This window comes from Eublepharis macularius, chromosome 6, assembly GCF_028583425.1.
Source record: "Eublepharis macularius isolate TG4126 chromosome 6, MPM_Emac_v1.0, whole genome shotgun sequence".
Lineage (NCBI taxonomy): Eukaryota > Metazoa > Chordata > Lepidosauria > Squamata > Eublepharidae > Eublepharis > Eublepharis macularius.
In genome coordinates this window covers 81,075,564-81,100,088 of record NC_072795.1, presented here as the reverse complement: position 1 = coordinate 81,100,088, position 24,525 = coordinate 81,075,564, and the positions used below count along the sequence as shown (strand labels likewise).

The window sequence follows — 24,525 nt, the reverse complement described above, 5'->3', positions numbered from 1 at the left end:
GCAGGGTGCTATGTGTGAAGAGGCACTAAATGTCATAACACTGAAGTGGACACATTTTTAGTGACAAACCTCTTTAACTATACTTTAAACAGAAACCTGAGTCCATTAAGAGCTGTTATATAAAAGCTACTGTTAGTGCTCTGTATTTTGAATAATGTACTTAACTTTTGGTTAAAATGTCAGAAAGAAACAATACATATTTTTCAGTATACTTCCCTTGCCTACAGTTGTTTCCCTTTAAAGTTCAAAGATTAACTCTCTTTAAAAAGGTGACTATCTTGAACAAGCCAATTTCCTAAAAGGTTATATATCTCTCAGCTACAAGCAACATTATGACTGACGGCCAGTTTAACATAAAAAGCAGCATTTGAGCTATTGAATGGATAGCAGTACTTACAAGATCCACAAGGCTGTCATCAGAAGACTCTCCATCTGAGGTTCCAAATATAGAAAGATGTTTCAGACCTATACATGATAGACAAGTTTGCTTGATTTGTCTTAATTTCTCTTCTATGCCCTGCTTTAAGACTGTCTTTGATGACACTAATAGTGAAATCCAAAGTAGAGTTACTCCAGTATAAGACCATTGAAGTCAGTGGGCTTAGACTTGAGTAACCCTGATTAGGATTTCACAGTAAGTAAATTTGCATGGAGTGACTGCTATGTAGCTTCTTCACTTTATTAAATGCACTGATCACAATTAGAGGTGGGCATGGACCAAAAAATGGACCAAAATTTTACACAGACTGGGCCAGTTTGGCGTTCGTGAGCTGGCAAGTTGTGAGACATGCCTTTTTTCATGGACACGATGAACTTTGGCCGGTCCATCGGCCTGTGAAACCAGACATCCCACTGCTGAGCAATCAATTCCCTAGGCAACATAGGAGCCGCCTGCAGACCTTCTGCTGCCCTTGAAACACACCAATCTTACCCTGAAAACCTTGATAGGCAGCTCTGGCTGCCAACCAGAGAGCTCCCATTATTCTCTATGTGAGTATTTAGTATATAAGACACAGCGTGGAGCTGCTTTCCAGCTGGTTTCCGGCTCGGAGGAACTGCTTATTGTGCGAGTTCTTTTTGGATTCTGCCAGAGGGAGGCTTGGGGCTTGTGTTGCAGCAAGCCTCTGGGTAGCAGCAAGCTTATTGGGTCTCCTCGGCTGAGACCGGCTGAGGGCTCATTTTTGTTTTTTGGGGTTTTTTGCTTGAGGGGCAGTGGGCTAGCCAAGGGCTGTGCTGCAAACCTGTCTCAGAGCTGCAGTCAGGCTCTGAGTGCAAGCTTATTGGTCCCCTTTCAATTCTTACTTGATTGAAGGGTATTGGGCTCGCCTAGGGCACAGCCAATGGCTGCAAGCCAATGCAAGTTAATTGGCATTTGTGGCTCCTATTCTATCTACTGGAAGTTTCCTGGGGGCGACCGCTTTGGGGGTTTGTAAGTTGGATGTCCGAAATGCAATCTTGACCAAACTTGGAGGGTGGCTGGAGGAGAGATTGCTGAAGACCTCCTGCGAGTTTGGCATCTTTGAGTGTGAAGGGGGAAATTCTAGACCCCCCGAAGTGACGGACCATGGACCAACAAACCGTTCCGTGAACTGGGGGGGGGGGGGTCCTATGGTCCATAAAACATGACAGACCATGGACCAATGTGGCTTTTTCCCAGCCATGCTCATGTCTAGGCACAATCAATACAGCATCAAGCATATTTAATACCACTGATATAAATGAAAACATTCAGCTAATTTTGCACTGTATTTTGAACATTCTCCATTACAATAAAAGTTAAGTCTTGCCTTCCTGCAACTACAGGCTGAATTGATCAAATTTTCTAGTGTATTCCCAACTACAGATTAGGATTTGAGAAATGTAATTCAAAATTGTCTTTCTTCCATAGAAGCTAGAGATGAAAACACTCCCCAGCTGGTGTAAGTGAAATTCTGAAGCATACTGTTCAATTATTTAAGCAGTTTTGTTACATTCTGAAGATTTCTAAAATGTCCATGGAAATATATAACAGAAACTAATAGTACAAGAGACGCCCAGTCGCTTAGGCACCATGCAGCACTGATCTGAAATATTCTGTTAAGAATGCATTTCACATATTTGGAACTTGAACCTCTAACTCTATTGTTAAGCTATGATGAAAGTCAATTTTGTCTAATAAGCACTTCTAACATTCTCAATTACTGTATTTAAATATAAAATGTAACATACTTTTACAGATTGCATAGACAAATCTACAGTATGCCCTGCATTTTAAAATTCAATTCTCTCCCCAACTCACCATCTAAAAGCTTGGTCATTTCTAAAAGGTCAGAAATTTTAGTTTCATTGGTGCATTTCAAAATGAGACCACTGCATTTTGGTGCATTCTTCTTTTGGCCATCTAAATATTTAGGCATATTCTTGCATGCATGTTCTGCAATAAGGTAGCATTTTGAACCCAGATTACTACATAAATTCTCCCATTGCTGAGTGTCCTATATAGATAGCAAAAGTAAGTGGTTAATCTTTTAAATGATTATATCAGCAAGCAAAGGAAGATAGTGACATGAATTTTAAAAGGCAATTGGGATAATTCTTCATAGAAAGTGTTATGCTTAACAGTGTATATTAGAAGATGTCTACCAGTTCTTTAATGGCAGTATTTTGCTGTGGTGCAGAAAACAATTATGTTGGGATCAGCAGAACTGGACTCACGGATTGTATAAGTCTCCCAACATAGTTTTAAAAGGAAAATGACCTGTACTTTACAGAAAAGTTATTCAATGCTTTATCCTTTGTTATTCAATGCTTTATCCTTTGTAACATAACAAAAGTTCTTATCCATGCAGTTAAATTAATGTAGTTGGAATGAATCCAAACTATTCCTGACAGGCAACAGTTATTTGAATCTAAGTTGACTTAGATACAGAGAACTACAAGCAAAGCAGAGTTAATGGAAAATAGCTTTGTCAGTGTGCCCTCCACTTTAGCTCCCTGCAGCCCTAAGGGCTTGAACCGTGAGGAATGTGATGCATGCCTGAACTTGGCTGCTGTTGCAGCTGAATTACATTCACTCATAAAGTTGCGGGGCCTATCGTTCTCTGTCACCATTCACCATTGATTTTTTTTTATTAACACATTTTGCAAAATACAATGATACAAAGTAAAGGAGAACTATAAAATCTTAAAATATGCATAGCCAATACCATTAGCCCACGCCAGTTGCAGCTGCCCTGCACAATGCTACTCCAGCTGCATCTACTTCTGCCATATGATGCCCACTTACCATCTCCCACTGATAGGCCTTCTTACTGACTGTGGCTTTAGCCTACCTTGGCCTTTCTTAGTCATTCAGTCACATACTTAGTGTTCCTTGACCTGTCACTCTTCCTGTGCCTATACTATGTTTTACTGCTGACTAGATCAGCCTTGCTGTGTTACATTGCTGCCCAGATCAGCCTTTATCAGCCCTATATGATTAGGTGCTATAAGCCACTTTTATAACAATTGTTTATCACTATTGCAGAATGTGTCAGTGTGTTCCTTGAGTAGGATTAATAATGGAAAACATAATGGCTTGGATCCCACTGAAATATACCACAGGCAGTAGGATTTCCACCCATGGGGTACAATTTTCTCACACACATCCAACTGCATCCACAAATATCCCTCAAAATTCTACTCCAGGGGTGCCTCAGGAACAGCATGGCAGAGGAGTAGGAGTCTTCTGCAGGAGAGAGGAATCAGTGAAATCTCCTCTTTGTGTGTGTGTATTGACGTTTGATGGCATCAAACCCCTTATATCAATACTTCACTGCTATATAGCTTTCTAAGCAAACTGTAAGTCTCCAAATTGTGACCTGTAAAAGTATGAAGTTGTGTCCTGCTGGTAAAATGGATACCTTCTCTCTTATATTTCTTTTTAATTTGTTTATATTGCGTTTTGATATAATTGTTATTATTATATGTAGATATAAAGATAAAGCAAAGTTTTTGATGCAATCCTAAACAAGTGTACTCAGAATCCTATTCTGGTGTATTAAATCAGGTTTAATCCCAGAAACATTTTCTTAGGATTGCACTGAATATTTCAATATAATAAATAATAACTGCACTTATATACCGCACTTATATACTGCACTTCTAGACAGATTAGTGCCTCACCCAGAGGGGTGAACAAGTTAGTGTTATTATTATCCCCACAATATAGCCGAGGAGCTGGGGCTGAGAGGAGTGGCTTACCCAAGGCCACCTAATGAGCTCGTGGCAGTGGAGAGTTTCGAACCAGCAGAGTGCTGATTCGCAACCAAACCACTTAACCACTGTGTTACACAGCAGCTCAACCATAATTATTATCTGGTCTCAGATTTGGTTTGTTCCTATTCTGATAAACAATGTAAGACTGTCATATTTCAGAAAAGGAATCAATCAAATGAATCCAACCATCTTTGATGTGTCTAAAATAGGTTAATGTATTAATTAAGCATTTAAGCATGTATGTGTAAAATATGTACAAATGAAGAAATACAGATAGCAGGAATTAGCTGAATTTCGAACTGTTTGAATGTCTCTGATAAAATTTACATAAAAGTTATTTCTGAATTCTGAACGCATACTCTGAAAATAAGACTGCAGTAAACTGGGCATAAGCTTTATGCATATAGTCCTCAATCCAAATAAAGTTAGTCATACATAAGTGTCATTGAAGCCCATGGAGCATAAATAAATGAATCATTATACTCATTATACTCATAACCTAACCTTTGCTTTTATCATGGGCCTCAGCACAGCATACGTAAGTTTTCCGGGATGTATCTGATCTGGCCATGAACAGATCCTGTCCTGCTTAGATTCAGCAAGATTGCTCCATCATTATTCATTTAAAACATTTGCATCCCTTATTTCCCCTCCCCAAAATGGCCCACAACAGCTTCTTTAAAAAGTAAATATATAATATCTTAAAATGCCATAACAATAACTATGAAAACAATGCCATCCCCTGCAAAGTATTTCCCATGCAAGCATGATAAACCATACCGTCATGTGGCTTTCCAACCACACCCTGACACCAGGTTAGCCACCGATTTCAATGGGACTATAAAGTTTAGTTGGATGAGCTGAACTGCTGAGAGATAAAATTACTACTAAACCTTAAGCATCTTCTAAGAGTTTTTTTTTTATTTTAAGGCCTTGTTTAAGTTTTTTTTTTAAAAAAAGGCTCTTACCTCTTTCCTCAAAGGATCAATTAATGCTATAATAGAGGGGAATTTATGAATTAGATTCACATACATATCCACCATTTCATCAGGGTTTTTGGATGTTCCAAACAATACTTCATATTTTCCTTTATTCTAGAATAAACAAAATACCATGTATTGATAAGGTAAAACTATTATCAAATTTGAGACTAACCCATCTTTTTTTTAAGAATTGCAACTCAGGTTTATTGTAGAAACCTAGATCATGATGGTATCATAAACCATCTGTGTGAACGAAGTGATTGGTTTTCCTTATACTTCTGCCCCTTTACGGTACACACCCACTTGATACATATACCTACTGGAGAAAGGGAAAGGCAACTGATCAGATCAAAAACAGTAGACTACCAAGATACTAAAAATAAGACTTACATAGTCCATTAGTTCATGAGCAGCACAATTTATTCCCAAATACAGATCTATTCCTAATTCCAAGCCAATGTTTGTGCAAGCTGTTTGAATCAAGGTCAGAGGTTGCTCAAGAGTTTCACTCCCTGTTACTATGCAGCCTAAGTGAGACATTTTCTTAATAACAGGTTGCTGGAATTGAATAAAAAATAATGTTGCTGTAAATATATATGCATTCATGAACAAGAGAACTTCTGCCAACCTCAGTACAAATCTCTGTATTATCCTGCCATGAAAATCCTCACACATTTTATGGATATCATATTGTGCTACAAAATTGTCAGCTGGAAGTTCATTCCCCAAATGTTTGTTTTATAGATCAGTTCATGCTAAGATATTACTTTTACCCATGTTTCAGGTGTATATAATTTAACAAAGCCCACTTGAAGCTAGCCACCTTGGTTAGGGTTCCCAGCTGAGATACGGATGTAAAAAAAAAAATCATTGATTATGGCTTCAGCCTACAAGGAGAAGGTACCAGATTCAATCTATGGTATGTCCTGTTAAAAAAATTCCCGTCTGTATATGCCACCTCATATTCATAGCTGCTCAGATACAATTAATCTCTTATACACTGAAATATTTACATTCCTTTTTTCTCCTTGAATGTTCATACATGTGCATGCACAGAGTAAACTTCTGATGCACTTCTTCCGTGTTAACTCCATTTTCCATCTGTACATAAATCTTGTCCTCCATATCATATACTAAATATCAATAATTAGAAAATCAGTTCATAAATTATCATACATAAGTGACAATGCACAATGATTTGCAGGGAGAATCTCATTTCTCCCTCCCCCACCATGTACTCTTTCCCTTCCTTGCCCCCATAGCCACTCCCCTTTTCCTGATTCCTTCTTTCCTTCCCACCCACCTTTATTTGCCCCCCCCAGCAGCTTCTCTCCTATGGCCCAGTTGGAAGCTGAGTCAAGTTGCTTGTGGGGGTGGCCTGCAAGGACTTGCAGGAGATACTTTACTTTTCCTCGAATCTCTTTCCCCACACTATTTTTTCTTTCTCTCCTCCTGGCAACCTTCATATACTCACCTTTATCTACATACTTCAAATCTGCTAAACAACTTACTTTTTATCTACCCCCTATCTTCACCTATATTTCTTAATTTACTTCCATTTGTATACTGCTTTTCTCCTACTCTGAAACCCTAACCACTACTCTGCACTGCCCTGGGGGATGCTGTTGAACAGTAGCTAGCAGACAGGTCTGGGTGAGTCATGTGGTATCAAGTCGCCTAGTGGTTGCTTCCAGGCCTGCTCCCAATGAGTCCTCCCTCAAAGGCCAAACAGCTCTGGAAAGGGCCCTGTCCTCTCCTGGAGCCTTTTACTGACAGAAACCCATCCCTGGAATACTGGCTAATCTGTTGTGGTTGCCTAGCAACAATGAATGAGGGCATCTGGTTAAAACTACAGGTGTTCCTTTAATCATTTTGAGTTTTTAACACCCTGGTAATTTTTGTTTTTTTAGACAACAGATTTTTCTGCAAACCTGGAACATTTTTTAGGTATGTGGGACAGGATCTGTCCTGTCCGTTCGTGACTCCAATCTCCAGATTTGTATCCTCAGATCAGTGCTACTTGACTATTAGTATATAAGTTAGTCGGCTTTTGATGACATGACTGACCACAACTGTTGAAGGCTTCACACTATGAATCTTTAGAACATCACAGGCAATCTACACTAAGCACAGAGCAAACCAGCACAGCCACTTTAATCTCTATGCTGGCATCTGCATAGATGTCCCTTACCAAAATAGTTCTTTTTTCAGAATGTCTCACCCTGTCAGAGTAGAAGCAATGACAAGGGCAGCTTGAAGATGATAAGGTTGGTAAGATCACTCAATGGAATATAGTACTGTTAATTATGCCAAACAGAGACAAGGTTTTTTTTTTTCTGAAGTCTTATGGATCATGAACAATCTGTCTCTTCCTAATTTTTGTTTTTGGTTTCACAAAGGCAATAACCAAGTTGCCTAAATCAAAAAGAGACCAGTAGCACCTTTAAGACTAACCAACTTTATTGTAGCATAAGCTTTCGAGAATCAGAGTTCTCTTCGTCACATGCATCTGACAAAGAGAACTGTGATTCTCGAAAGCTTATGCTACAATAAAGTTGGTTGGTCTTAAAGGTGCTACTGGACTCTTTTTGATTTTGCTACTACAGACTAACACAGCTAACTCCTCTGCATCTATGACCAGAGAACTGTGATTCTCGAAAGCTTATGCTACAATAAAGTTGGTTAGTCTTAAAGGTGCTACTGGACTCTTTTCAAGTTGCCCAATTTTCTGTTAAGAGTATAAATCTTTCAAAGCAAATAGATATTACAAGGGGGAAACACAAGGACTTGTGAAGCCATCTCATCCCTCCCCCTGCCATTTCCTCTTTCCCTTCCCTAAAAGCCGTTGGGCTGGACTAGGCCCAGTTCCACAGTAAGGAATCTACAAGGACTTGTAGTGGGCATCTCACTTTCCTATGTATCCCCCCAACACACACACTATTTTCTCTTTTCCTCGTCCTGGCAGCTCCCATATCCTCACCTTTTCCTGCTTCATTTTCTCCTTCTTACCTTACTCCTTCAACCTTTTATCTGTCCCCCATCTTAAGCTACATTTATTTACTTTGTTTATACACTACTTTTTTCTATAATGGGGAATCAAAGTGGTTTACATCGTTCTCCTCTCCTCTATATTATCCTCACAACAATGCTGTGAGGTAGATTAGACTGAGCGCATGTGACCAGCCTAAGGTACCAAGTGAGTTTCCACAGCAGAATGGGGGGGGGGGGTGTTCAACCATGGGCCTCCCAGACCTTAATCTGAAATTCTAACCATTACACCACATTAGCTTTCATCAGGTGGATGCTGTTGAACAGTTGCTAGCAACAGGACCTGGGTGAGTCATACAAATCAAATCAAATCAGTTGCCTGGTGGTTGCTACCAGGTCTGTACTGAAGTACTCCTCCTTCAAAGGTCAAAACAGCCCTAGAAAAGGCCCTGCCCCCTCTCACTGCCTTTGACTGAAAGAAACAAAGGCTTGAGGGCAAGCAATACTATTGCAATTATCTAAGAATAGCCACTGAGGCCATTTGTTTCTTAAAGGTACAGATGATACTTCTCTGTTGCCACCTCCTCCCCCGCCCCATTTTTTTTAAAAAAAAAATCAGATTCTTCTGCAAACCTGGGACGTTTTCAGGTTTGTAGAAAGATCGGTCTTCACCTTTTCATGGCTCCAATCTCTGGATTGAAGTGTCTACAGATTTGGCCATGTTGAGAATTAGATATTTTATTATCTATCAGTACATTATTTGGCCAATAAACCTATTTATTTATGACTCCATTAACTATGTTAAGCAAGAAGACTGAATTGTTTTGTTTTTTTCTTACTGGAGCTTTTTTTCCTGTATCTCGTGCAGCAGACTTCTTACTTTCCGCTGGAGAAATAGGTTGCTATAAAAGTTAAAGAAATGGTTAGAAAAACCATAATTTTTTTTTAAAGAGCTAACTATATTTTGGAAAATGCATTAAGAACATAATGTAAGACAGCACTGAGAAATACACAGGCATAATTATTTTGAAATTAAAAGAAAACTGAGCCAGTAAAACATTTTTAATTCCCAACAAGCAATAGCATTTCCCATACTCAACATGAGAAATACTATTATTGATTTTGGAGGAATTATTCCCTGCAAGTGTGATGAAGTAAAGTATAACTTAAGTATAAATATATTATCTGAAGGCCTACTGCAGGATCTTTGTGGTGTTAATATCAGTACAATATTACACTAGTAAAACAGTGTAACAAGCAAGTCTGTAACATTAATATAATGCAACTGGGACAAAGCTGCTCTGTCTTCAAAATGATGACTCTGCCTATGTTAGAAGAAGGAGGTTGGGTTTATTTGCGTATTTCTATCCTATCATTTGGACATTCAAGATTATGACATACTGAAATTCATATACAACAACAAAAGATAATCACATAAAACATACAGTGACTAGGTAAAACTACTTCTCTAAGCTCAAGAACTACAAAGAGAGCTGTGGTTCTTGAAAACTTATACTACAATAAAGTTGGTTAGTCTTAAAGGTGCTACTGGACTCTTTACTATTTTTAAGGATAAAACTCAAATGAATATCATTTCACATCTAATATGCTACCTTAAATGTTACAATAGCCCAACAAATCAATTAATCCACTATGTCACAAAAGCCATCTCCAAAAGCCTTTTTAAAAAGAACATCTAGCATCTCTCTTTCTAATAAGTTTCCTAGCAGAAAAATCGGGGGGGGGGGGGAAGCTGCTCAGATATGCAGAAAAATATTAGTGTGTAAATGGAAAAGAATTTTTTTAAAGCAGCAAAACAGTCACTGAATATTCTCATTGACCTCCAAGAAGAATGGAACGTTGAAGGTACTTGAATTCTGGTTAAAGAGAATAAAAGTTTTAGTGACGTTTTGGTGAGGGAAGGACAATGTGAGTGCCACTGGATTTTATAAATTGTATTTTGTTTTATTATGCGACCTGTTTTACATTGTGATATAATTCACTCTGAGCCTGCTCTGCAGGGAGAACAGAACAAATATAAACAAACAAATAAAAAAATAAGGGGGAGAAAGGTTAAGGGGGAGAAAGGAGTAAGAGGGGGAGAAAAATTTGTCTGCTTGACTATTTATATAATAACATTCTTTTATATACTGCCCTTCAGGACAATTTAATGCTACACTCAGAGCAGTTTACAAAGGTGCTATTATTATTCTCACAACAGTCACCCTGTGAGGTGGGTGGGGCTGAAAGAGCTCTGGAAGAGATGTGACTGACCCAAGGTCACCCAGCTGGCTTCAAGCGGAGGAGTGGGGAATCAACCCCAGTTCTCCAGATTAGAGTCCTGCTGTTCTTAACCACTACACCAAACTGGCTCTATACTATCCTAGAGAGAAAGATTGGCTGCATAGTCCTTGGGGGTGGGGAGTGCCTTGGGATCCAATTAGGAGTTACATCAGCATATCCCAGACTTATACCATCATAACCCCACTTACCAGTTGCCCAGCACCACTCTGCCTGGGTCCTCTGCCAGTGCCCAGCCATGGTGGCCGGACATGGGCATATCCCATGCACGTAAGTGCCTGCACTCATGGGCTGGGGTGCAAATTAGTCCTTTCCCTAAGCAATTTCAGGAATGGGAATGTCCCCTGCAGCAATGGAAAGTTATGTCATAAAAAATGATGGTGCAGACCATAGGCGCCCACTGTAGGGGAAAACTTGCCTCCCCTTCGTGCACGACCCTGCCCAGGCAGCCCAGCTGAGCATGATGTCGACTACCATACCAACTAACCTGCTTGTGCCCATGTGGCAACCAATAAGTTTCCTGCTCACCCTACATAACCTCTAACCGGGGCACCCATGACCCCAGGTAAGCATGGATGTGGCTGGAGGTTCTGCCCCAGAGCCTTCTGCCGGGGGACTTAGAATGCAAGATCGGAGAGAGTGCACACGGTGGCGAGGCAAGAGTGCACTGAAAGAGCTTTGCGAAATATGAGGTATACTGTATGCTCACACATGGGAAGAGAGCTAAGTCAAGAATGTCTGACTAACCACCACCACCCCAAGTTGCCTCACAGGTTGCCCAGCTCCCTAGCCCTGGCTTGAGGAGGGAGTGGGCACACCAACAGGTAAGAAAGAGTTGAGGAGCCAGCTGCCCCAGCTTGTTCGTTCACACCAGCCTACCCTCTTCCCTCACTGGCGCTTCTCCAACAGTGGCCTCTGTGGTTGAGGCTTGCTGGGGGGATGGGGGCACAGCACATGCCTGCCAAAGAGTCAGTTGCCCAGGAAGCCATGCTTGACGCAGCAGTTTTTTGGGGTAGGGCTCCTAGCAGCCCATACCAAGGCTCAGTTCTGACTCCCTTAGCCAGACTACCCCCTCCTCGGGCAGAGGAGAAACTGCAGCCACAGGTGCTCTAGCAACTCCCCTGGGATGGCAGGCACATGACCCCTTGGCAGTCTCCCTCACAGGATCAGAACTCCAAGCAACCATGGGAGCATAACAGCCAGATGCAGACAAGGAGCACTTTTCCTAGTGGAGGGGCTTCCATCATCTGGTTGCCAGCAGCACCTGTGATGATGGAGCTGCCACTGCTTCCCTGCACTATGGCCCCCTCCCAGGACATAGCAGACCTGGCTGCATCTTGTGTGTGGCCCGGCCTCTCGCCACACATGTCTGACTCTTTTTCAGGCAGGTCACAACTCATCAAAGAGGCCAAGGAGTTGTTCTAACCCCCGGTGAGCCTTCTCAGCTACCATCTGAGCCCAGCCCACAAAGCCGATCCCTGGGCAGCCCGTGACTCAACCCCACTCCTGAGAAGGCAGTACAAGGAATGCCTTTTGTGGCTCTGACTTCTGTGCAAACAGGCAAAGCTCCTGTCTCGACCGAGGGAACTTGGAAACACATGGCCAGACACCCTCTTCACTTTTTGCAGTTCAATAAAATCTGTCTTGAACAACTACTCCCTCCCTGCCCCTTTGCTCACCCGTTGCTGACAGTAGCTCTCCCCACTCCTCCTTGGGGCAGCCCTGGTGGCCAGCATGGAGTTCTTCTCCTCACCAGTGAAAGTGGGGAGTCTGGACAGGTGGCTGCATGCCATTTCCCCATCTGACTAGGCCCATTAACCCAGAGACTACCAAAGAAAAAAAGCGGTGGAGGGAGGGCCGTGGCCCCCCCAGATCAGTGCATTCACAGAGAACACCTGTCCAGAGAGACTGGAGTACACATATGGTGGTGCAGTACTCACCAGGTTAACAGTCCCAATCGGACCAGCCCAGGTAGCCCCAGGGCTGTCCAGAGACTACTCAGAGACTACCAAAGAAAAAAAGCGGTGGAGGGAGGGCCGTGGCCCCCCAAGATCAGTGCTTTCACAGAGAACACCTGTCCAGAGAGACTGGAGTGTGCATATGATGGTACAGTACTCACCAGCTTAACAGTCCCAATCGGACCAGCTCAGGTAGCCCCAAGGCTGTCCAAGTTGGATGAGCCTCTCACTCTCGGTCTCCCCACCCACCCAGGAAGGTCCTTTTGGTCACGGCAGGTGGCCCATTTGCCCTACAATGCCAGCCAGCAGCAGTGGGAGGACATGGGGCAGTCACAGCAACTGTTGGGCAAGGCATGCTCAAGAATGGTTTTCACCAGGATGACCCCTCATCTGCACAAGGAGATTCTTTGCAGCACCAGGGGGCGGAGAGCAGACTACCCCCTTCACACCAATGTGTGTGTGTGGCTGGGGTGGAAGAGGAAGGCTCTGTCCAGTGGGATATGTAATACACACCTGGGAAGGTTCCATGAGGCTGTAGGTGATGTTGCCAGAGAAAATGGCCCCCACCCATGCAGAGAGGGTCCGGCAACCTGGGCCCCATCGGGCAGCTCAGTGCCCTCAGCAGTGCTGATAGGTCTGCATGCCCATGACCTGTCTAATCAGTGATGGTGGCTGCTTGCCCTAAGCCGAGTGCCTTGATGTGGGTGCTGTGGTCTCCGGCTGCCTGCTCTTTGGCAGGGGAGTGAAGGTGTCGACGGGCAGGAGGGATCGCAGACTTGTCAAGGGGTTGGCCCGGCCACTGGAGATGCTGGGGGGGGGGAGGGTTATCAGGGGAATGGTGGGGTGTGTGCCTCCTGCTGCAGCCTTACCATGCCTTGCCACGCTCGGCCACTGGCATAGCTCTCCTGCAAAGGTCCTTAGGGAGCGGTCAAGTGGCACTGGTGGCACAGTGGGTCTCAGGACTGTGCTGTGAGAGTTGGGAAATAAGTGCAGAATTACACAGTTCAGAATGCTAAACTTTTAAGTGCTCTTCCAATTTTCAAGCTAAAACTGTATGTGCAGGGAAATTAATTAGCATCAGAGCAAAAGCATTTAGTCTGATCCAAATTAGTTATACTGCCCAATTTCTCTTTAATCTGTGAAAGACACAGAACCACTTCTGGGACAGGAGAGTCAGGTGAAAATACCATAAAGTGAGATGCACAATCCCAAATCCCCCAATTTCCTACACCTTAAGTGACCCATACAAACAAATAGAGGGAAAGCTAAAAGTTCTCCCATATCATTCCTTGAACTACCAATATTCAAGACTAGATCAGCAGCCTAGTCTCAACAGTAAAGGCAGTTGTAGTATAACACAAAACTGTTGTGAGTCAGAGATGGTTGAACAAGAAACTATATACATCTAGCCCATGAGCTCATCACTCTTATGCAATTGTATTATACATGTACCTGTTTATCCTTCTGCAATTCTTGCAGTTCTCCAGCTTGTTGTTTTAAACACTTGCCAACTAACGCTCTGTTAGAGCTCATTTGGCAAAGAATTCTATGGAATGACCAAATAAAAGGTTTTGATTTTCCAGCCCACTAACTCCCCCATCACCCCCCAAATAGAGATGACTTCAAACAGGGCCTCTCTTACAGATTGGTAGGGTTGTGTCACTCATTAATTTGAATGTTATCTTACCCCTTTACCCACTGGTTCCAGCAACTTCATTATTTGTTTCTGAATATCCAGAGACATTTCTACACCCTGTAAAATTAAAGGAATTCCTCAATCCAATGCATTTTTTTTGCTTTTAAAAGTTCACTTTAAAAACATTTTATTTTTGCATGTCATTACTATGCTTATTAAATGGCAAATATTTACTGTTAAGAACCTGCTCCATATTGCACGAGGAATTGTACAGGAACAGCTGCTCAGTGCTGGTGCAGGACAGGGAGAATACCTTAAGTCCTACAAATCAGAATCATGGACAAAAGCACAGGAAGCAACCTGTCACATTAAGGCCAGCCTTGAGTAGTGACCATATCTATGGTAACCTGTTTTTCACCTGACCCGTTGCTTTATTTTTCTTTCTTTGAGCAATAGCACACCCATGGCAACCCATACATCTTTTTTAACACTCAGTTTAATCTGGAAGGGTGACAGAGAAAGCCATGGATCTATAAAAATCCAGTTCCCATTCAAAGTTTCTTATAAAATCAACACTTTCATAAACATTATTTTTCAAGAGACGAAGGCTTGGATCCCACAGCAAATCTCCACTAACAGAAAGCACTCCCACCAGCAGGAATTCTTCCCTTCTCCTCTCACTACATTCAAGAAAGCTTCCTGAAATGCTGCTTCTAGGCGACAGGGAAAGCCCAGGAACAGTGTGAGGAGTGGATCAGAGGTCTGCAGTAGGAAAGTTACTGCTGAAAGAAACCCCCTTTCCATTAGCAGAAATTTATAACTGGAGCCAGGCCAAACTCTTTTCCAGTTTCTTCTATACTCAGTATTAGAGATGGGCACAAAACGGAACATGAACAAAAAAGAACCATGAACTGGCCCGGTTTGTGGTTCTCAGACCAACGGTTCATGGAAGCTCCTTTCCATGAACTTCCAAACTGGTATGCTGGTTTGTTTCGTTCATTTCTTTCCATTGTCATTATTTCCTCTAGTCACTTTGTAACATCCCATGCATCCATTCTGTTGAAACGAACGGAAATTAATTGTACATATGCATGACTGTTTCTGTACTACATTTGCAACCAGATTAATAGTTTTGTTACAGGAAAAGCTACAATCCTATAGTTGGTTGCCCACACTTAACTCCAGCTGAAACCAATAGGTATAAATATTTGGAACTTGGGTGTAGGACTGTGGCCTAAATAAGCAATAGTTACTTCTTATAAGGTAGCTAAAATATGGATAAATGCTGTTTAATATTTTATTTATTGTGATGAAAACAGTAGGATACAGTACTTGTTTAACTGTTAACCAGGCTGGAGGTATAAACATTACTTCTTTCATTAGATTTAATTTTCCAGGTGATAATTTTCCACAGCTCAAAAGTGTTATCATTGGCGATGGCATAATCAGTTCCTTAGGCAGATCCTAAAAAGGAAAAAGTCAGGTAGTTTGTTTAACGTTTACTGTGTAAATTCACAAACTGATACTAATATCCCACTAAGGTTTCTATTTTGGGCAGACGATAAAAGTAATTCAAAATTTAATTATATTGTAGTAAGAGCCATAATCAGAATTTGGTACAAATTTAGGAAGAAATTAATCCCAGATGTTACTCTATGGGTCTGCTTTTTGAATGAAAAGGAAATTTTCATTAAGAAAAGGAAAATTTACAGTTGACATGATTCAAATATTAGACACTTGGAAATTCCAATATATAACACCAAATGGTAACAGGTGGAGAAAGAAGGTCAAGTGTTTCAGAAATATTATCATTTCATCAATTTATAAGAGAAATAGAGGTGGGAAAGTGGCTATGATCTTCCTTTGGTTGGATATATCCTTAAGCAGATAGATACTAGAAACAAACTTAAAGCTAATTCATAGATTGAGATTTACAGATGGGATGAATAGCTACAGTAGGAATATTGATGGAACTGATAATTTTGTCCAGTCTTGAACTAGGACATGGACACAGGTATCCCTTACGTAGACTGAAGTATTACTTTACTGAGGTTAACTCATTTCTAGTATATCCAACAGATTATTTAATAAATGTTCTTTGGTCATAATATTAACATGTACCTATTCTCCCCCACCCCCTCTTTTTAGTATATTAGTCAGACTTTTTAGTGCTGTTCTACAAATGTTCCAATATGATATATATGTGTATAACACAATACCTTTTCTATTATTGTATTGATTTCAATTTTTACTAATGGTATTGTTTTACATTGTTCTTTTTAAATTAAATAGATAAGGATGAGAAATGTCTAGTTTGTAATTAAAATCCAAGTCATTAAGATATGCTTTCATTAACTGATTTAGGAATTATTATAATTTGCTTGTGTATCACAAGGATCATAAAGAAAAGTTATTATATTTGTAAACAAATAATATGCACTACTGGATTTGTGACTGGTAATCAGGGCACAAATTCCACATTAGTTGCTAGCCAAACACATATCACCCACCTGAATATTAAATGTAGTTGACACAGGGCAGCTACAACTCCCTAGAGGTCTGACAGACCATAAGATCAAAGATGAAACCCAAGGGGACTGCCAAATATCCTTGCCCTTCCAAGGAAGCATCTCTAACATGGCAGGAACAAAGAGCATTTGCTACAAGAACAGCCTTCAAGGCTAGTATTGAATTGTGGCTCTATCATAAGGACCTGAAATAGATTTTGGTAGTGTAGATTCAAGACAAAAACTGAACTGAGTTTGCTTAATACATTCACTAAAAGATGATATTGATCTAAAACCCACTGAAGCTAAATTTTTCTAAAGATCATAAACCTAATCACATCAGTCCATATTATAGAACTCTCTTGAGTGGGAGTTTGGGAATGTATATAACAATCCTTACAAGTACCTGATTGTGTTTCATTAAAGCAATCTGTAAGTACAAAGGCATGTCACTAGTAGTTGCAGCTGTCTTTGCAACAGCAAGAGATATACACCCAATAGCCATGCTACCCTTAGTTATTGGTTCAGCAGGTTCAGCTGGTGGGATTGGATTCTCCACAACTGAAATCTTCTTCCCTGAGAATAAGAACAGTATTTTGCTTTAAAATTACCTTGATACATTATGACAACAGAGACAGGTAAAATGTCAGCAATTTAATTCTTTCTACTGTGAATTTAAAGGAAATTAAGAGATAATAATTTCCATATTCTTAAACAATCTTGTCGGGGTTAAACAAACTATCCAGAAACAGAAGTTTTGAGGATTTTTTTTCCAAATTCTGTTGGGAAATTCCTTATGTATAAAACCACTTTCTTTAATTACCTTTCTAACAGCAATGTCCTACTTTTTCAGCTTTTACTTCTTATGTTCTTAGATGCAATAATCTGATATAGCTGTATTGTAATCTGATAACTGTACTGAAGATTCTATCCAAGAATCTTTCCTTTTCTCTTCCTGATATTTTGGCATTACATTGTTTACCTTCTATCAGCATCTTTAGATCCAGACTTTCCAAATGACTCTAAATGCACAAAACTCCAAATCAAAGGTAGATTTTAAAAATAATTCTGTTCCCACTTAGCCAACTTTACAATAGTTTGATTTTTATAGCAAAGAATTTAGCAATCATCAACTTTCACTGTGATATTTATATCCTCAAATCCTTATCTCATAATGGTTTACTCTGAATCCCAAATAGGAGCCAGTATCTTTTGTAAATCTGACACTAGTTGTGGGTGCTGAGCACCTCAGACTCTCAGAAATCAGTTTAATTCTCCATAAAATAGCAAGTTCTATTCTTGGTGATTTAACCCTTCTTGTTTCAACTAAGCATCTTCAATTCCAATAACCAAATTTATCCACTTTACTCACTAAGAAATTACCCAAACTAAATGATACAATCATCATAATTTAAAGGCATGAATACAAGTTTCACTTTGGCAATTGTTGATCCCATTGCCCAGCACTCCAGTGCCACAAACTGCTCCCTAGCTACTGGCTAAACAAGCATAAACCAGCATCAGCAGTGATCCATTACAACACTAGTGATAAAGCACCTGGAATAAGTAAAAGAGACAAGTATCTGTGTGAATTCAGAAACATGGTTAGGAAGTCAGAACACTAGAGCCCCTTCATTTGACTACATTAAGATTTAGACAGTTTTATGTGGGTAGCCATGTTAGTCCGCTGTAAAACAGCAGGATCTAAGTCCACTGGCACCTTAGAGACCAACAAGGTTTCCAGGGTATCTGAAAAAGGGAGTTCTGGCTCTTGAAAGCTTATACTCTGAAAACCTTGTTGGTCTCTAAGGTGCCATTAGACTCAAATCATTAGAATTTAGAATAGCTTCAAAACTTTTTATAAACCCCTTTTTAAATTTTAAATAACCCCCTTAGCTTTTAAACTTAATTGTGACAAAACAGAGACGCCCCCTGTAGAATTGGAAGGGTCTCCTGTTCTGGACGTAACAGAACTCCCCCTAGAGCAGCAGGTTTGTAACTTGGAGATATTGCTGGACCCGGATCTCCTGTTGCATAAGCAAGTGGCAGTGGTGACCAGAAGTGCTTTTTGCCGGCTTTGGCTGGTAAGCTAACTGTGACCTTTCCTGCACAAAAAATATCTTGGCACTGTGGTACACAGTCCTACAAACAAGCAAACACAAATCTGCTGAAATACCCAAAATGAAGCTAGAGGGAATGCTGCTATGCTATTATTGTGTGAAATGTTAACTTTCTTCATTGCAGGAGTGGGAGGGAACAGGATGGCTAGTGATGAGGGGATGCTGCAGCCTGCAGCCATGCCTCGAGGCTCCTCTCAGCCAGAGACAGGGGAATTTGGGTTTCCCAAAATTACCCCTTCATCTCAGTTTCATTCTGAATACCACAGACCAAGCAGGTACACAGCTGCTCAGCACTACAGCAGAACCAACAACCACAAGGAAATGGTAAGCAAGCACAGCTGTAAATAACTCAGTATAATAGCAATCCCTCTTGGCCTCAGAAGGCTGATGTTGCTTGAAAAATGCCCCTCCTCAGCCCTGATACCTCCAGAAAGTGTTCACCAACAGAATAATAGCCAGATAAATCCAGGATTCTCTAATCTTGCCAAACTGGATCAGAGACTCTTACCTGGATTTCAGGGATCCCAGATTTTTTGGGATACCTGAAACCTGGATCAGGATTACCTGGATTTTTTTTGTGCACACCCCTAATCATGAAGTCCAGCTTGCAGTATGATGCAAGTCACAACTATACTCAAGCAGAAAGACTCTGGGCTGCTCAGATCCCTCTAAAAGCATGCTTCTGAAAGAAAAGGAAAAGTGTTGAGATAAAAAGAGACACTATCATATTTAATATAATAAATTCTAATATATAACCTAGCTTTGCTTGTTTCTTTTTTCCAGAAGGTGCTGTAACAGGAAGTGGAGAAGGAAATACTACTTCCTGGGTTTCTTTCTCTTTTTCTGCTTCTATTCTTCTTTCTTCTTCTTCTTCTACTTTCTTTCTGAAATATTCACTATGGCAAAAGGAAACGGCAGAATGACTGGTTGCTTTAGAATATTACAAACATCAGAGTCTATAAAATCAGGGGCAGGAAGGCTCCTGGCACACCAAAGGCTACTGAGAATAGTAACAGTGCAATTGATTTAACTTTACAGCTATATTCACATATGCTGATAATCAGGGCTTTTTTCTGGGAAAAGAGGTGGTGGAACTCAGTCGTGGAACTCAGGACCACACAATGACGTCACTTTGGGTCAGCTGGAACAAGGGGGAGTTTTTTAAAGTTTAAATTGCTCTTGGCGAAAATGGTCATGTGGCCAGTGGCCCCGCCCCCTGATCTCCAGACAGAGGGGAGTTTAGATAGCCCTCTGCGCTGGCCATGTGACCATTTTCAAGAGATGCCGGAACTCCGTTCCACCACGTTCCAGCTGAAAAAAAGCCCTGCTGATAATATGTTTCCATCACAAGCTTGGCCTTTTTGAAGGTAACATGATGGTAGGCAAGTTTTTTATTTTGTCTAAGAGACATACAGCAGTTGCAGTCCCAATGCATGAAGAAAGGACAAATGAAAGTACCAAATACAGCTCAAGCATGCCACTGGTGTTACCTAGTTCTACTAGGTAACTAGTAGACAAACTATCCTAGCCTAGCCTACTACCTATCACTGCCAGATGAGCAACCACTTTTTTCAAGTAACTACATAGGCTTCCTTGATCAGCTGTACCATGAGTACAATTGCTCTACTGATAAGGAGCCTGGTGAGTGGATATCAGTCAGGGATAAATCCTAGCTAATTAACGACCAAATCAAGGGCCTTTAAGCAAATGTTTAGCTTACCTCTGGCCAAAAAACTCTGCAACAAATTGTATGCAGTGTTTTCTGAATTGTGTTTTTAAATGTCACATGCCATATTATAAAGAAAACTTGCAGTTGTTGGGTCAATTACTTGTTCTAGTTAAGGTGGGAGAGGATAAGATGGAAAGGTTGCTAGTTTTTAAAAGGATATAAGTTTAAATTTTAAATCTCAAAGCAGATCTGGAAAAGAAGCATAATAAATTGCTCATAATTCTAATAAAGTAATGTGCAAGGAGCATCCAGTAGGGGCCCAAGTGCCTTGTACTGACCACTGTTTACATCTTAGTAGGCATCCCAACCTACTAAGGAAGCAGGGTGAAATAAAGGAGGAACAGAATGAAACTCAAGTTTGTACACAGGAGTGCCCTAGCATCTGAACTGATCTCCATTCATTCATTAAGGAAGGAAAGGAGCCTATCCTTAAAGAAAGGAGGGCTGATATCTTCCCCTGAGGATAGTTAGAAGAGGGATTTTTGGCCCTGTTGTTCCTTAGGAGATTGTGTATGGGCATGTCTGGGTCTAGGGTGGAAGAACTTCTTTTTAGACTGAGGCCCTATATTGCCTTTGTGATCTATATCTATCACAGAAATACCTCTGTACAGTGTTGCTACCCGGGACTCAATCGGAACTGGAGGCTCTTTTAGGTGTTTAGAGTTCACTGTAGCCTTTTTAAGTAGTGGCTCAGACACAGATCTGGAGATAGATGGAACCAGTGAGTAAGATGGATAGGTTGTCGACTATGTCAATTCTGTCCTAGTCGATGGCTCCTTCGCAGCAGATTTTTGTGATGCTGTCGATGCAGTCCCAATGTGAGACTGCATAGAAGACCACGGATGAACAATTTGAGTTGACATGGTGAATTCTAATTTTATTTAGCCTTTCCATTCTTTCATAGAATTTTAGCAGATATGCTAGCCCAACGTATTACTTATGCTATTAAATAAACTTAACCAACTCCACCGTGAGTTGCTACCATACTCTGATTTGTTAAGGTCTCATTCTTAAAACAGCCCACGTGTTGGTGCATGCTGAGTGAATGACAGTGCAATACTAATGCCAATCTGTAAACTCCTTAGGATAAGAAAAAAGCCTGACATGCAAGCATAATTCACAGATGTGCTAGTATAACACTACACTAACACTGGCATAGAGGTGGCTAGAAATTGGCAGCACTGGGGCATGCTGTGAGAAGAACAATGCTTTGTAGGAATCCAAAATTCCCCTGGTGCATTGTTCCACCAGTGAAAGCACTGATATAAACACTACCACTGAATTCAGTGAGAGAAAAACAATGTCCTCTTGGCATGCCTACAAAGCCACAGTACAGCTTAGAACACTGACTAGATCTGCAGCAAATCACAGTTTCCCTAAACATAAGGTATGAACTCAGCTTGGACACCTACATCATATAGGGCACTAAACATAAGACTACTTTCTCTGTCAGATGTTATAAAAACACATAGGTGACTTTGTCAATAGGATTTCTAGAGATGACACTTTGCACCAATGGCCAAGGATAAGAACAACGTTCTTACAGAACCTTGCTAACACTGTGCAGAACCCTTAAAGTGCATCACCTCAAGGCACAAATACCAACTTGGACCCCCCATTTTTTCTACTGGAGATGCAAGGATAACACACACACACACCACAAATTAAGCAAGAAAGGGCTGTCCCCCACCTCAAATGTGGACTGCTGCAAATGGCTCCCCTCACCATGCAACATGTACATACAGCATATATGCTTGACAATTCTTCTTCCCTCAAGAATATAAGGGGGGAGAGCTAGGAGATACACTGGTAGAACATCATCAGTGTTGACACAATGTCAAGTACTAGTTCAATGTCTACACTATGTTGCCCATCAAGTGAATCTCACTGTGTAGGAACACCCAAGAAAGAGGGTGAAGATATGAAATTGAAAGAACACCTAGGTTGTGTTGCAGTCTGCTATCACTGCCACATGCAGAGTATTTGAGCCCACATGCTACTACAGAATATTATTCATTAATGTCCTTGTGTCTCTTTTACAACTTTGCAGGCAGGCACTCAACACAAGTTGCAGTGACCAGTTGTGCCAATGCTCTTGTTCTAGGCTGGCTTCTGCACAATTGCAAGCTACTTAACAGGCGTTTGTTTGACCACTACAGTTGTATCTCTCACAGGCATACAGTGACAGATATTGCTCTACTTCTGATATCACGGTCATTGTAATTTTGAAATGCATAGGAGTTCTGCTAGAAGAAGTGATTTAGTAACCCCATTCATATGATTTGCATTCAGAACTCCATTCCTGATGCTTTTTAAAAAATGTGTTTGGATTGTTTCATAGATATATTTCTATTTTAATGTAGTTTGGCCCATGGGGAGCTGTGCCCACCCTCTGCTCATAACTAACTTCAGCTGACAAGCATGGGATTCACACTGGGAGGAAGCTGAGAGGTTCATCTACTGTTTCCCCACCACCACAGTCCCAATCAGAATCAGGCCCCTACAGGACTTGTAAATTGAGTTCCCACAGGGAACCTGCCATTGCCCTGTGGTGGCAAGTCCCCATGGCATGGTAGACGCAATGTGTAATCTGGACTTCAGTTCCTTGGGATTGTTATCCTTTTTGTCACTTCTGATCCCTGTTAAGAAGACCACAGTAGTCCAACTAGATACACTGGTGCAACAGCAGTATGAGTGTCATGCATCATCTGAGGCTTAAGAGTGACATGTGAATTCTCGTATTTACAACATGGATTTTTTTTAAAAAAATCAATGGTTAATAAGCAAAAATAAATAAAAAGGACATACCTAAGTAGCTCATCAACTTTATGTTGGTCAGTTGGTTGAAGGCCTGTGAGCAATTCATTCAATGATTCGTTTATCCATTCAATTGCTATATCTACACATTCATGCCTTTCCTTTTCATCAGCATCCACTTCTTCTGGTGAAGCATTCTCAAGAATTTCAGCATGAGAAGAGATCATGCTGGAACAAATGCTCTGCAGAACATTATTTAAAGTTATGCTCACCACTGAAATTTCACACAATAAATATGACATTGAAATTGTTTTCTTCTAAAGGCTTATTTAAGGTTTATTATTGATGAAGGTTTTTGTTGCTACTATAGTGAATTCCATTTATTCACAATGCCTTATTGTTTGAATTTTTATTTAGCCCTCATCCCTCCTTATAAGTATAATCACTGGTGTTTATGTGAACTTCTAAATAATGCAAAAGTCCCACGACTATACTGGATTATTGCTCTTTCGTCTTAAATACACCTGAATACTCAATTTTTCAATAGTTGGAAGACAGACACACACAAAATTAAGAGTGGCCTTAATTCTTCCATTTAGTCTCCCACTGTACGACATCAATTCTAACGGAGAGGTGTGGACTGTGCTGTGTTGCCAAGTAGGCCCCCTCCCCTGCTTTAAAGCCTGCCATGAACTGTGTTAAAGTTTCCTGCATTACTGTTTCACTGCTGCACAAAGATTGCTTTGCACGTGTGTGCTCTGATACACGTGTCAGTTTCCTGCCTGCGTGTCAAATACCTTGCTGCTGCAATAGACTGTGTAGTTTTCTGACTCCATGTTTGGTTAACTGCACAAAGGACTCTCTTTCTGGGCAGCCCTGCCCTGACCTGTATCTGGAATTCCCAGTGTGTGTTTGGACTCTGTTACAAGTGTGCCCCGTGCCTGCATTGCCATCTGCCACGGACCGTGCCTGTTCCCTGCCTTGGACTGTGTTTTAAAGTGTTGTTCCCCCTGCCTCCATGGAAGCCTGCCTCATATGGGCCCCAGCCGCTGCTAGCAGCCGGGCGCCTGCCGGGGAAACCTCCAGCGAGCCTGGCTAGGCGCTCCCTGGTCAGTTCCCGCCTGGAGCCTCCCGCGGGCCGGTCCCCGAGCTTGCCCTCGCTACCGGGCAGCCTGCAAACCAGCCTCAGCTATGCCCAGCCGGCGTCCATGTTCTCAGGCAGCCAGAAGACCCTGGGAAGAAGACTGCTTTGGGAAGCCATTTCGGCGAAGCGGGCACACCACGTCCGCAGCGAGAGTACCTCGCCCCGC

The 24,525-nt window shown here is 41.3% G+C and overlaps 1 protein-coding gene across 1 annotated transcript in view; it reads right to left on the bottom strand.

Annotated features, from left to right (window-relative positions):
- Positions 1-24,525, bottom strand: part of ENO4 (enolase 4) — a 50,329-nt gene that overhangs the window by 5,578 nt on the left and 20,226 nt on the right. Inside the window, exons 3-12 of the mRNA XM_054983919.1 lie at positions 23,267-23,457; positions 19,486-19,625; positions 17,016-17,185; positions 15,435-15,566; positions 14,154-14,219; positions 9,047-9,109; positions 5,610-5,777; positions 5,205-5,330; positions 2,279-2,474; positions 398-465 (exon numbers count right to left, since the gene is read on the bottom strand). Of these exons, the coding sequence (XP_054839894.1) occupies positions 398-465; positions 2,279-2,474; positions 5,205-5,330; positions 5,610-5,777; positions 9,047-9,109; positions 14,154-14,219; positions 15,435-15,566; positions 17,016-17,185; positions 19,486-19,625; positions 23,267-23,457 (1,320 nt within the window). The remainder of the gene's footprint in view (positions 1-397; positions 466-2,278; positions 2,475-5,204; positions 5,331-5,609; positions 5,778-9,046; positions 9,110-14,153; positions 14,220-15,434; positions 15,567-17,015; positions 17,186-19,485; positions 19,626-23,266; positions 23,458-24,525) is intronic.